The 14740-nt window shown below is 40.8% G+C and overlaps 1 protein-coding gene across 1 annotated transcript; it reads left to right on the top strand.

Annotated features, from left to right (window-relative positions):
- Positions 1-2268: 2268 nt before the first annotated feature.
- On the top strand, positions 2269-14198 carry ube2z (ubiquitin-conjugating enzyme E2Z). Its single transcript, XM_042504548.2, has 8 exons — positions 2269-2622; positions 2711-3178; positions 4810-4882; positions 6802-6989; positions 7166-7277; positions 8448-8560; positions 9262-9352; positions 10380-14198. The coding sequence occupies exons 2-8, from the start codon at positions 2721-2723 to the stop codon at positions 10560-10562; spliced, it is 1218 nt and encodes a 405-aa protein (XP_042360482.1). The 5' UTR covers positions 2269-2622; positions 2711-2720; the 3' UTR covers positions 10563-14198.
- The last annotated feature ends 542 nt before the right edge of the window (positions 14199-14740 follow it).

Below are 14740 nucleotides of genomic sequence, written 5' to 3'. Positions count from 1 at the left end.
TAAATGACACAAGTTGGCACTGAAGTATTTAATGTTGTCTTGTAAACAAAGTTTCCCCTTTGACCTATGAAATAATTTGCAATCATTTTTTTTTTATGGCTGCTATTTAAATGAGCTGAAAGTTGTAATGAGAACCAAAAAGTCCTGCTTAACTAAATGTCCTGTTACCCTCAAAAATGTAATTAGTAGATTCATCAAATAAGAGCTAAGAAATTAATCTAGTAACTCTTTGAAGCCTAAAGTGACTTCACCTGTACTGCTTTGAGATGTCTGACAAGTATTTAAATCTTTGAAACCTGAGCCAATTAGTGTGTTTTCTTTCAAAAACATGGGACATTGCATGAACAACTTTGTAAGACATGTTCCACAAATTACAAGAAACCAGTACATTTATTTAAAAAAAAAAAAAAGCTATACTATATAACTATCATAATAACATATGTAAAATAATATAACAGAATTATATTTTAAGCATTTTTCCAAGTGATGTTTGCCTTATTTATTTTCTTTTTTACATTTCCAGATGTCATTTCTAAAAGTAAAAATGGTTCAAATGTACTGTGGCATCTTACATGTGTATTTTTATGTTTAAGTATGTTTACTAAAAATGACTATTTTTTTTTCCTCTTCATTCTACTGGCAGCCTTTGGTTTCCTTTCTTTCAATATACTATGAAAAAAACGCTTATTTAACTACAGTATTATGCTAATACTGGCAGTTTAGTACAAGGTTCCCAAAGTCATGGAAAACCTGGAAAAATCATGTAATATCACAATCAGGTTTTACAGGCCTGTTGAAGTCACGGAATAAGTTAACTTTGAGTCAAGTTTTGGAAAAGTCATGGACTTTTGTTGAGTGTCATAAAGTTCTTAAAGTAATCTTCCACCTAATGTGACATGACAGAAAATTTATTTTCCCAAAATTTAATCCATTTTCTCCCACGTTCTATCTCTCCCTTTTTGTTTGCCAGCTAAATGGAATTATGTTTGAACAGAGTTTGAGTCTGATGTGCTTAAACAATGGCAGCATTGCAGCAGACAAAAAAGTTTATGGGTACTTGAAAAGTCATGGAAAAGCTTTGAAACTGAAAAATTTTAAATCTATGGAAATCTTTTTGACCCCAAAAGACTCCAAAAAAAGTAAAAACAACAAAAACTGTTTCTCAGGATATATGCAGTAAATAAACTTAACACACAGTGCAGTGACAAACTCTTAAGAAAATTAACAACATAAATTATGACTGTGTTACTGCTCTTGTATGTTTTGTAAAACCTGTTAAAGGGATAGTACTTTTTTCCATTGTCAGTGTATTACATATAGTAGATGTCAGTCCCACCAAAAAACAAAACAAAACAAAAAATCAGTATGAGCTTAACTGCATGCTATATGAAGAGTATTTTCAATGCTTTACCTTTCCGTCAGCACATTCTGACAGGGAAGCCATTCACGACTTCAATTCTCTATCTATGAGCTCGTCAAAGCCACCAGACTCCATTGAAAAGCAAGATGTTTTCTCTTGCTGAATATGGAAGCAGCTGGTTTGATCAGTTAAGTACAGTCAATTTGTGTTATCTTATGACTTTGGTGAATCTGAAGTAACCCTTTCAAATGCTAAATTCACACAATGACACGAAAACAAAGCTACTGTTAGAGGCTGTGGTGGACCAGCAGCTTCTGTATGAAGTGATGATAAATCACTGTTTTTATCAATGAAGTCACGTTTTGAAAAGCGATTTAATTGTTCATTTTCCCACTGGAAATCATAACAGAAAGGTAAAGCATAAATACTCTCAATAAAGCATGCATATATATATATATATATATATATATATATATATATTGTTTTTTGTTGGGGGTTTTTTCGGGGGGGGGGTTGTTTTTTTTGTAGTTTAACATTTTTTAGGTGGCTAAAATACGTTTTGCTGCTGGCCCCCACTCACAACAGTAGATTGCTGAGCTTTCAGACTCCTGCCTGCTTCTCCAAATAGGGTGTCCCGACGGACATCTCGTTTATATACTGTCTAGGGATAAGTAACCCATAAAACCCTAATTATAAAAAAAATTCTGAACTGTCCCTTTAAATTCACTGAAAAATGGCTGTTATGGGTGATAAAAAGAATAATTCAGCGTGATTTAAATTTATCACCAATTTTTCCATAAACACTTTGATTTAATAATTAATCACTTAAGTTTTCACCATGCCAGTTTAGATATACTTATTGCTGACACACAGATGTGTTTTACTTTGAAGTTCCCACCGGATATCCCGTGTCAGTGCAACTTGACTGGTGGAGAGAAATCAGATCCTGAAGTTGCGTTACGTTAATGGAGTAGTGGGGATGTGGTCGCTTCAAAACCCAAATATTCTGACACCGTATTTCTTCAAACCGACAACAACCGGACAGTGAGCAGCGTCACAAGCCACAGCAAGGTGGACGGGCGAATTTCGCTGACGACTTGATACTTTTTTGAGGGCCTGGGGGAAAACATACAACGTTGAGCTAACGATAAGTAGCCACCATGTCGTGGGAAGAAATGCCTTGTTTTGTGGCCTCGCCTGTGTGCTCGCCTGTCCCCCGCTCGCCTGTTCTCTGAGCCCACTGGACAACAACACAAGCACAGGTAGTTAACTTCGCACTCAGCTGTCAATGCAGCTAACAGTTAGTATCATAAATTAGTCGACACCGACGGTTTTACTCTTGCTTGTTAGCTCGCGAGCCATGGCGGACAGCTTTGGAGAGCAGTCCAGCGGCGGTGCCCTTGGCTTAGGCGTTACCGGACAGGGTAGCGGAGCTTCGCTGCTGCCTACTTTGGCCAACTCTCTGCCGGGGGGACACTCAGCAGCCAGTGGTGCTCACTCCGTCTCTAACCCGGCCTCCCCTCCTCCCGCCGCGGCCGCGCAGAGTGGCCTAACCGCTCTCGTGGCTCCCCTGTCCGCTGTCACTGCTACGCCAGCCAGTTTCGGGAGCACATTCACCCCCGGCTCCTCGCCACCGGTCGTGGCCGTGTCTCCGACCGTACACGCCTCCTCGCCTCTCCCCGGTGTTGGGTTAGGGGTCGGCGGGGTGGCAGGAGCGGGCCTTCTGTCTCAAATCCACGCCACTTCCTGGGACCCGACCCTCAGCACGGACTGGGACAACGAGAAGGCTTCCCAGCAGTGCATCCTGAGGATAAAGAGGTAAGAAAAACAATGATTCTCACAGCTGTACGTGTTTTTTTTTTGTTTTGTTTTGTTTTGTTTTTTTGCCAAGTGAAGACCTAAAATTTCATTGTTGAGTAAAAATCGAAAGTGAAAGTTTTCCGTAAAGTTCTGCTATTACTGTAAACCTCATGATATGATCTGGAATTTCAGGAAACTTGAGCACTTAATTTAAGGCAACAACACACAGACCACATGCTGAACCTGAAAGCTGACAGGCTCATTAGTTTAGTTTGGCTTAACCAACACTTTTTAATCAGTGAAATGTATTTAAAGGGTCAATTCACCCAAATTACAAAAATACATATTTTAATTCCCCTTTGTGCTATGTCACCTGGTATATTTTTGTATTTACCTGCTGCTCATACAGTTGATGTTGGTGGGATTTTAACTGAAACATGACAACAGAAATCATGACAGTGGGTCTGCACCATTTCAACGCTGGCATACGCCTGCAGTGCATTAAGTGGGCTGAGCCTGCACACCATTTGACGTGTATTGTAGCTGGCAGATACCCTGGATCTGCTTCTAAATTTGAGCCTCGAGTGGTTTGTATGTCACCATGACCACATGTCCAAAACGAACAAAAACAAGTCAAGAGAAATGAATAAAACAGAAAACTGTTAAATATCGTTCAGGATTAAATGAAACTAAATTGTGAACATTACTTTCCATTTATTTGTCAACCATGACAGCTACCAGGGCTTTTGTCCTGTAGGCTGACATTGATGTTTGTTCTGTCAGCTGACAATTATGTGGTTGCTGCCGGTGGCTGACAGATTTCACTCCATCTAAACCGCTTTCTTAGCCCTCGCTTTAACATTACATGTTAAGTGATATACCAGCTCACTGAAATGGAAAACACCCAGTGTGTCGAGCAGTGTCACAAGTTTTAAGGCTCATACACATCAAACCAACATCAGAGAACTGCTGCTTTGTCACACCTTGCTGTGTCTCAGCCAAAAAGTTGCACATGAAAAAAGCAAAACAAGGGCCAACTTGCATGTACATTCTGAAAGGAAATAACCCTCCATACCAGCAGATGGCGGTCGTCTGCAATCGTCATTCAGAAGGGGAAACCATAAAACCGTGCACCAAGTGAACAACAACACAAACCATGTGGAAACATTTCTGCTAAATAGCTCAATGGCGTAAGAAAAATAATCTCAACTTATATAACAAGTTTATGTTGAGCTCATTTCCTCTTGACTTTAACTCTTTGTTTACATTCCTCACCTGCCAATCAGGGCAATTTCATTCAGTGACGAGCTAAGTCGTCACCACCGATTCCACATGCTGAATCACTGGGAAAAAGGCTGATTACCGCCTACCAGGGCCAACAAAGCAGGACACACCACATTGATGAGCCCAACATTAACCAACAGCTGTATGTCGGCTTGGTGTGTCAGTGTGTAAAGATAAACCTCAGAATTCACTGTGGACAGTTTTCTCTGGAACTACCTCCTCCCAAAGAAATAGTTCCTGTTAAATTTGTTTCGAACCAGGTTGTGTCCAGTCCAGGGACGGATATCTCTGTAATAGCTCTATCTAAGATTGTGTTGTCCTGTCAGGAACCTCATCTGTCTTCCTGTCTCTGTCTGTCTCTGCAGGGATATCATGTCCATCTACAAGGAACCTCCACCAGGGATGTTTGTTGTCCCCGATCCTCAAGACATGACTAAGGTAAATGGCCAGGTCCCCTGGAACAATGTTGTGATCCCTTTTACACTCATCATGTCTGGATACAATCCAGAGCCTCATTCCCACTGCACAAAAAACCTGCTAACACCCAACTCTTTAATGTAATGAGAATGACTCTGCAGTAGACATGGGTTTTTATCGCCCCCAGCGCCGATCGGCATTGATGGGAGTACAACGCCAGGGTGAACACTGTAATTTCAGCTCCTTAACTGGCGAGATGCAACAACGCGCTAAAGCAGCGCTTAAATCCAGATCCAGATACACCTGCATTGAGTTTGAAAGTGGGACTTAACAAGTAAGAAATATAAAAAGAAGAAACCACAGAAAAGTAAAAAAAAACAAAAAAACAACTTTGTTTGTTCTGCTCTCTACCTTTACTCCTGCCTGTCTGTGACGTCACACGGACACACCAACGAAACAATGCATACACACACACATACACACCAGCTGACAGAAAGGCTGACTCACTCTTAAGCGGTGAGTTCAGTGACAGTGGGAATGAAGCCAGTCACTCATATTAAGCAGCTTTGTGTTTAAAAAAAAAAAACCCTTGTGCACATGCAAATTTTAGTGAGAAAGGGGTAAATATGACATTTAATTCAGTTAGCCACATATATGCCTCTCCATGCCTAATCTTTGTTTTCCCTACATGTAAATCAGAGTCTGCTCAGTTTCAGTCCACAAGGTCTGCTCCTGAAGCTGCTGGGTTAGAGCTAAAAACACCAGACACAACAACTTTAACACATCAAGTAGCCACAAACAAAGTCAAACACATGGATGAATTGCATTTATAGACTACACGTGAGGCAATATTGTCAGTAAACTTAACTTAAAACAAAAAAATTATTGTATTTGTGTGTTTTCCCTCCATAAAGTCAGACAATTTTGTGTGTCCATGTATGCAGCGCACATGGAACTGGTGATTTCTTTTTTCCCTTAGCAGCACATTGATCTGTGAATTTGAAAAAAAAAAAAAAAATCAATACATGGTTGCAGATATTTTAATCGTTATGCGCTGCCACAAATAAATGATTGTTTGGGAATCCCCATATAAACACCACAGCAGCTCTGTTCACCTTTGTTAAATCACAGAAGCTTTCTGCCCGTTGTTTAGGGGGAACAACCACTTATTTTAATTCACGTTGAGCTGCTGTGATCACAGGGTACTTACATTTGGAAAGAATTGCGATCTGATTTCCATCTAACTTCTTGGATGCATTTACACTTGGCTGTTTTGATATCCAGTAGCTGTCCTATCTGGGCCAAGATGCATGACGTGACAGAGTAAATGGGATCTCTGACCACTTTGATTATTGCTTTGTTCTGTTCTGATAGTGGCCTGCATCTGCAGAGTTTCAGCTAAATGGTATTAATACTGACCTGGGTTCGCTTTTACTAAATTGACAGTGTGATAGGGACTGTTGTATCCAGCTATCAACTAAAGGATAATTCTGATTTATTACAACGTGGACTGCCCCCCAAAAAAAAAAAATTAGATGTTATTATTATTTTTTATTATTAATCATGCACAATGCTGGACCTACCTTTGTTTCATTTTTAGCTTAAATATATTTTCTTGTGAATGTTGTTGTATGGTGTGCATGTTTGGCAGTATCAGGGTGTTTTCCAGCATGAGTCACACTTTGACGCAGGGTTTCCAGTTCAATCACACTGGAAACCACCCATTAACAAACAGGGAAGGAGTGAAGTTTTTAGGTCACACAATAACTGAAACTTGATGTTCCATCATTTGTACATTTCTCCCTCACAGCGGGTCTCATGTCGATGTCGTCAGTTTTTTTCTAGGTCACATTTTCTGCTCTGTGGTCCCTTCATCCACAGCACCCCTCTCTCCCTTTGTACATCTCTCATGATCTCTCTAAACATTCTCTTTCTCTCAGATCCATGCCCTGATCACAGGGCCATTCGACACACCGTACGAGGGCGGCTTCTTCCTCTTCTTGTTCCGCTGCCCCCCTGATTACCCCATCCATCCGCCACGGGTCAAGCTCATCACCACCGGACACAACACGGTCCGCTTCAACCCCAACTTTTATCGCAACGGCAAAGTCTGCCTCAGTATCCTGGGGTGAGTCGGATTTCATTCTTTTCAAACTTTGTATTTGTCTCCTCTGGAATACATCAAGGACGGTCTGTTTTTGTGAGAAACAGCATGTTCGAAAACATACATGTGTTTTTTTTTCTTACAACTTAGAGTAAATGCAGCGTAAACTATGGTGCTATAAGCTTTATATTTGTGTGTAGGACATGGACAGGCCCGGCATGGAGCCCAGCCCAGAGCATCTCCTCTGTCCTCATCTCCATCCAGTCTCTGATGACAGAGAACCCCTATCACAACGAACCTGGCTTTGAACAGGTACTCTGTGTGTGTGTGTGTGTGTGTGTGTGTGTGTGTGTGTGTGTGTGTGTGTGTGTGTGTGTGTGTGTGTGTGTGTGTGTGTGTGTTTATCACCATGCACACCGAAGCGTGCAGATACTCATGGATAAGAGGCCTGTGCTTGTGACAGCATGAGATGTAAACATTTATGGCCCCCTCCTCGGCTGAGCTGGCTAACTTTAACTAGCTCAGTGGTGCTAGGTTAGCTCGCAGTAGTTGCACGCTTCCTTCTGCACAGTGATATGGTTGGCAGGTGTAGTTTGGTAAACAGAAAAAAGTTCCTACCCCAACTCCTCTGATGCTGTGCAAAAGGTAAATAAAAACAGAATGCAATGATTTGCATTTTTATCCTATATTCAGTTAAGTACAGGAAAAAGTAAATTTACAGTCATTCTGAATTTGATGCTAACAACACATTGCAAATAGTTGGGACAGGAGAATGTCAACTACTGTGTGACATCACCTTCTCTTTAACAACACACAGTAAGGATTTTGGAACTGAGGACATTAGTTGATAAAGTTTTGAAAGTGAAATTCTTTCCTTTCATGCTTAATATACAACTTCTCTTATGTGACAGTCCGGGGTCTCTATGCCGGTATTTTGCACTTCATGTGTGCCACATATTTTCAGTGAGAGACAGGACTGGATTGTTGGCAGGTCAGTCCATGACCCACACTGTCTTATACAAAACCACACTATTGGAACGCATGCAGAATGCAGCTTAGAAGTGTCTTGCTGGAATAAGCAGAGAGGTCCCTGAAAAAGACGGTGTCTGAATGGCAACATATGTTGCTCCATAACCAGTATGTATCTTTCAGCATTATTGGTGTCACCACAGAAATCCAAGTTACCCATGATGCCATGGGCAATAACACTCCCCCATAACGTCACTGATGCTGACTTTTGAACTTTGCACTGGTAACAGTCTGGGTGGTCCTTTTCCTTATAGCCCAGGGGACACTTCCTAATGTGATATCAAAAGCCGGAGAAATCTTCATGAAAATGACAATAAAGTTACTGTTAATTCTAAAGGTGTCACGATACTAAATCACAGTCACAGTCAGAATGAATTGCAGGTCATCTTTTGTTTTAATACACTGTCATTCACATTTCTCTAAAAGGCTACGGTCTGTCTGTGTGTCTCTCAGGAGCGCCACCCAGGGGACAGTAAGAACTACAACGAGTGTATCCGCCATGAAACTATGAGGGTGGCTGTGTGTGACATGCTGGAGGGCAAAGTCCCCTGTCCTGAAGCTCTGTGGTGAGACTAACATAACTGTCTTAGTGTTTCTCAAGGGAGAGGTAGAAATAGTTTTAAAATTTTTAAAAAGGGGGACGTTGAGGTGTTCTCGGGGGATGTTTTTTTGTGTCTCCATGTTTGACGTTTCCAGATTTTATGGTTAGGCCTGCTTTTACAAACATCTGCTGAATTTTTTTTTTCCAACAGAGAGTTCCAAACATGGCTCTGTGTCTCTCAGAAGATCTGAAGGGAAAACTAGACTATAGGACATAACCATTTTTACAAAAATATTATGACTTCATTCTCTACTTCTCAAAAATCTCAGATGGGTGGGCTAGTTTTGAATGTGCAGACCAATTTTATTATAAGCAGAAAAGTTGCTGCAACACATGTGAGTTAAAGTCCAGGGATTTATAAATGAATTATAATGAATTAATGTGCCATTGATGTGAATAGGTGCAATATGCACATTTAAAGAGGTGACTTGCCCAAACAAAAGATACAAATGTGTATATAGATATAGATATAGATAGATAGATGATATAGATAGATATTTGTATACATACTGATCTAACTAATCTTTGATTTGCCCCTTTTTTTCCATTTGTCTTCAACATCTTTTCTCTGCACTCCTAACCTGTCCTTGTCACCTCCTCTCTCCTTTATATTCACTCTCTCCTCTTTGTGCCTCTCAGCTGATTGATGTGTGCATTTGTTTTTAGGAGTGTGATGGAAAAGTCCTTCCTAGAATACTATGATTTCTACGAGGGCGTCTGCAAAGAGAGACTGCATCTACAGGGCCAGAACATGCAGGTGAACATACAGTATTTCTTAATTATATTAATCCACTCACATTAACTCTCCATTTGTAGGTGTACATGCCAACATGTGTTTGGTGACTATGTAAGCAACTCCTGTGAGTGGAATATTCACCATGCAAAGATTTACTAATATACGCATACATCAAAGGTATGAAACAGTACCATATATCTTAGGAGTCATTAAAATCGAATTTAAAATGTTTGGGCTCACCTTTCAGCAATAGCGATTCACTCTGAGTCAGTACAGTTCAGGAGCAATTGCACCATCTAAATTTTAGATTTTCAAATGCTCCATCCTTATTACAGGAAAGCTGTATATTCTAACATATTAAGAACAAAAAAAATCTTTTTAGAATCCCAATAACACAAATGTAGCATTGTGATGAAGTTAAATAAACCACCAGAGCAGGGGTCATCAACCTCTTTGAGACTAAGAGCTACCTAAAGGGTGAAGTAATATGGAAGGCTGCTTTTTTGAAACAGATAAGGTCAGCAGTGAAACAGGCTGGTTTATAACCTTTGGAAAAATGTTGTGCTTCATGGGCTTCATGCCACCAGACGGCACTCTCTGTTCAACAAAAGGTCGAAACGCACTAAATTGCTATTCCTTGCATATCTAATAACATAAACCGTGTCTAGAGCCAGCGTATGTCCACATCTGACTGCGTCAGTAAAGGGTTTATTTCAACCAAACCAGAGTTGTCACTGTTAGCCCAGCAGTTTTGCTGCTGTTGGCTTCAGCGGTCGGTCTCACTCAGTACTGAACCAATTTCGAAAATAGTTGTTCCCATAAGACTCTTAGAAAGGAACACATTGGAAAATAGGGCCCAGGTTGAAAAACGCAGAAGTTATTTTAAACGCTGAAAATGAATATACAGATCTTTTCTTGATAAAAGCGGATACAGATGTTACGCCTCCACTAGTGAGGACTCATTAGGACAAATACACACACCATTACAAGCTTTATTTAAGTGACATACTTAACATGCCTGAATTTAGCTGTCTGTTGCTTTACCCAGGACCCATTTGGTGAGAAGCGTGGGCGCTTCGACTACCAGGGCCTGCTGGCTCGCCTCAGCGCCACCCACAGGCGAATACGCGAGAAAAGCTTGGCGGAGGACGACCACAACGACGACGATTCAGACTCAGACACCAGCTCCTCAGGGACAGACCCCGACAGCCAGGGCAGCTCCCAGCCCTGACTCCCTGGACAGTGCTGGACTCAAAACCAGGCTGAGAACTAAAGACAAAGGGACACCTTTTTTGTTTTTGTTTGCAGTGGAGGAACAAAATCACAGAAGAGAATGCCACGCCTACGTCAACGTTTAGTGAGTCCAGGGTTCAGGGTTTGAGTCAAGCGTCTGTTGAATAGATGATTCAGAGAGAGAGAGAGGAGTTGGTTGTGCTCTCCTCACATTAAAAAGTGAACACCATCCGCTAGTCAAAAGCAGGCAAATCTGGCCCAGTGTATTGTGCTACTACTGTAGCTAACCAGCTGTCATTTTGATATCCTGTTTGATTCTAGAATTTGTCGGCTGCCTAAATGCCCGGTAGATGATGAGATTAACCAGCCGCTGTTGCTTGCGGATACAAAAGGCTAGTTTCATGGCTCAAACCTTTGAAAGTATATATGCAGATAATGCAGCACTCTAAGGTGGTAGTTCCACTTTGACTCACAAGCCCAAACAGACGGCCAGTCAATTTTTTATACTCTTAACCTAGGAGAGACTGTCCTAGGGAATCGACAAGGAGAAGGCTTGAAGCTCACTGGCTTGGAAGTCGGGGCAGGTTTGGGCCAGGCGAAGGGACCTGATACTGTGATAGTTGGGGTGATTGACTGGAGTCAGCTGGAGCAGTGGAAGGTGATGGTACTCCTTCAAAGTAGCTCTGTTGTCTTTGGATACGAGGTAAGAAGCAATGACGGACCTTTAACAAATGGAGAATTGCCGAGGCTTTACAAGTCTCCTCCGGCCCTGGTGAGGCCAAGCCGCAGCTCTTTCAGACTGAACGTCAGCCGCCTCTGTGACCAGGCCACATAAAACATCAGCAACTCTCGAGCCTGAGTAGTGATTCCTGTGTATTGTACAAAAAGTTCTGCTTAGCTTTCAGTTCTACTAGTGCTGTGGGAAATGACAGTAAATCTGTTTACCAGAAAATAAGCCGTTAGAGATATGTCACTTTCACTGACATCCACCTTTCTACCCTTTTGTTAAGCTGTTTTCTCATTGTCGTGCGGAAACTAACGCTAATTTGCAGTGTGTAGGGTGTTTATTTGGAAACCCTGCTGTTCTTTGGGTTGCTAGCTCTTTCGATTAACCTTTCAAGATTAAACTGACCTGTAATTTAGATCCAGCTAGGTCCACCAGGGGCTCAGGGGAACTAATGGATGCAAGCAAAGGTACCTTTCCATGTGTTCACACTGCAAGTATCTCAGTCACCCTGTTGTGTCTATATGAGGGGCCCAATCAAAGGATTTGGTTGAATCTGAGCAGAGGTATACACAGAGGGAACTTTACTGCTTTGGAATCAGTTACTAAGATTTGATGTAATACTTTGAGATATTGCCTAAGTAGCTTGTTGGGTTTGATGTTACAAAATCACATTATAATGGGAAGTAAGGGAGTGAAGAAATCTGATTAGCCTACCCTTTTTCTTTAGTTTGCTTTGTCAGAGTGCACCTTAAGTTTCACTCATTAGCTGCGCAGGAAATGAATGGACTTGTTGATGACATCACTTGCAGTGTGATCATAGTGAAAGGTGTTCTGCAGGGAGAAGAAGAGAGGGGAGCAGAATTTGTAGGGTGTTAAGAGTGATGAAATTACTCAAAGATTACTCAAAGAGAAAAGGGTTCAGAAAGACTTCCATCCAAGTCCATCTTAAAACCATACTCACATGCCTTACCCATGTTGCACCTGTTACTCCACCTGTTCAGTAACTCTTCCAAAGTACATACAGGATGTGAGCTTTGCAGAGAGGCTAATTAGATTGATGCCATTCTCATGTCTGTCCGATAAATATGAAGCTGCAGCCAGTTAGCTTATTAGTTTTTTTTTATTTATTTATTTTTTCCTGATAAAGTGAATTTGTACAAAACATCAAGCCTAAGTTGAAGTATTTCATGTCTCCATCAGCTGGTGTGCCATCACGATTATAGTACACATAATATAATGTTAATCTCACAGAAGAGGCTTGATGATCACTAAAATTAGGTGCATATATTTATCAGTATTGGTCATGGGTCCATTGAGTTGTAATATATCAGCATATCGGATATCGGAAAAAAAATCCAATAGTGTGCATCCCTTCTCCAAAGCTCACTCATACACATACATCATTAGCTGAATCTGTGCTAAACCAGCTGTACAAATGACAATTTGGCATTATACAGGGGGATTATGTGCCCGGAAATAATCCTGTATATAATCAAGTATAAACTTTATTTGTAGACTTTGGTTTTTGTACAAAATAAACAAGAAATAACATTTTATTGTGAGCATCAGGCCTGATGGTACAATGGGTTTTGTTTTGTTACTTTTGCAAAGAGGCAAGCCAGCTGTTTTCTTTGTGCTGAGCTAATATAGCTGCTGGCTGTAGCATGTGGGTATAGAGTGCCCCAGGGATGATGTTTTTGTTTTTTTTTTTTGTGTAGGCTGACCCCGAGGCATCACCCTAGTTTCCACGTCAAAAAGCTTAGGGGTGTATTCCATTGGATCTTGGGTACAAAAATTTATGATACTTTAATGTTCTATTCAGCAAGATGATCTCCTCAAATGAGCACTGCTGCCAGTGAGAACACCACAAGCACGAAACATGCTGCGCACAAGCAAGCTGCATGACTTACCCACCAGCAGTCCACCGTCAGCTCCCTTTGCCTCTTGGTCCAGATGAGAAAAACCCCCCAAAAAATCTATGTTAGCATTTAGATAGCTATGAAATGTGGCGTGAAAAGTGAGGGGGTTGAGGTAAATCAAAGTAAATGGATCGATTATTGCTACAATTGGTCCTATGTTTAGTCCGTACAAGCAGCATTGTAGCAGAGTTCAGCTAACCGTGGAGTTTGTGTGTTTGTCTTGTACCAGCAGTGGTCACGGTTTGCAGTGGGCATGTCATGTAGGCTTTGAACTATACATATTTTGTTTTTGGTTTTTTTTAGATTATTTTTGGGCTTTTGCCTTAATCAGGTAAAGGGGGGGTCCTAGCCTCTGTACATTGGAAGCCTGCTCCACTCACTGAGTTACTGAGTGCCCCAGCTATACGTGTTCTGGCTGCAGCCACATATTTACCTCATATGAGAGCGGTATCAATCTTAACATCAGACTCTCTGCTAGACATGGAACAAGTATTTTTTTCAAAAATATTGAATTACACCTTCAATCCAAATACGAACTCTTAAAATTCAGCATACCACCCTTTTTAAATCCTGTTTTAAGAAGCTTTTCAACAATGGTGTGCTTGTAATATTTCCTTTCTGCCTTCCACTGTCCTCCAGTGTCTCTACAGCCATGTTGATGGAGAGGAGAGCAGAAGCAAGGTCCCTAAAGATTGAAACGGGATTACTTATACAGGGCATTCCTTTTTATTATGTTATAGAATGGTTATATGAGAATCAGCTCCTTGCAGATTAAATGTGATTGCCAAAATGTTGATTGCAGCACTTCTTGAGGTGGAAGTAAAGAGATCATATCCCTGTTCAGCTGTGTTGTGTTGTGCTTAAAGCAGGGTTCTTCTGTGGCTCTATAAAGACCGGATCACTGACTCAAGTGATCATTTCCTGGTCCACAAAATGTTGGTATTGTACAGAAGATCTGGAATAAAATGTTGTTCAGTCCTGAAACACATGACAAGTCTTTTATTTTTGCATTATTTTGTAAATGTACCTCTCCTGTCAATGCGAACAGACTGATGATTGCTTTGAGCGGTAAATTCAGATAGAACGTGCAACTATATGGACGTTAGCTGTTTCACTGTGTTTTACCCCCAGTGACTTTATTGCACTCAGCTTTTAAAACTTTGCAGGACATCAATATCATCTAACATCTTTTTATTTCAAACAAAATTAAACATTTTCTTTAGCAAAAGGAAATAGCAGCATCATTTTGCTTAAGCCACTTTCAGATGCCTTCACAAGTATTTAAACCTGAAAACCTGGTGCAGAAAAAACTATAATAATCACAATTCCATATTTAAAATCGTGTTACAGAATTATTGTGTCTGTACTGTTTGAGTAACTGTTGTTAAAACTACAGTGTCCAGCAGTTTTAAGAAATGACTGAGCCATGTTTTTGTTTTAAGGCAATATCCACAAATTCATTTTAAAACTATTGCTACATTTATGCCTAGTGTCCAGCATTTTCAAGCTACTAAAACTGAGAACTTTGAC

This window comes from Plectropomus leopardus, chromosome 18, assembly GCF_026936395.1.
Source record: "Plectropomus leopardus strain MGB_pleo_1.0 chromosome 18, ASM2693639v1, whole genome shotgun sequence".
Taxonomy (NCBI): Eukaryota; Metazoa; Chordata; class Actinopteri; order Perciformes; family Serranidae; genus Plectropomus; species Plectropomus leopardus.
The sequence above is the reverse complement of the archived record's forward strand: the minus strand, read 5'-3'. Positions and strand labels throughout refer to the sequence as shown.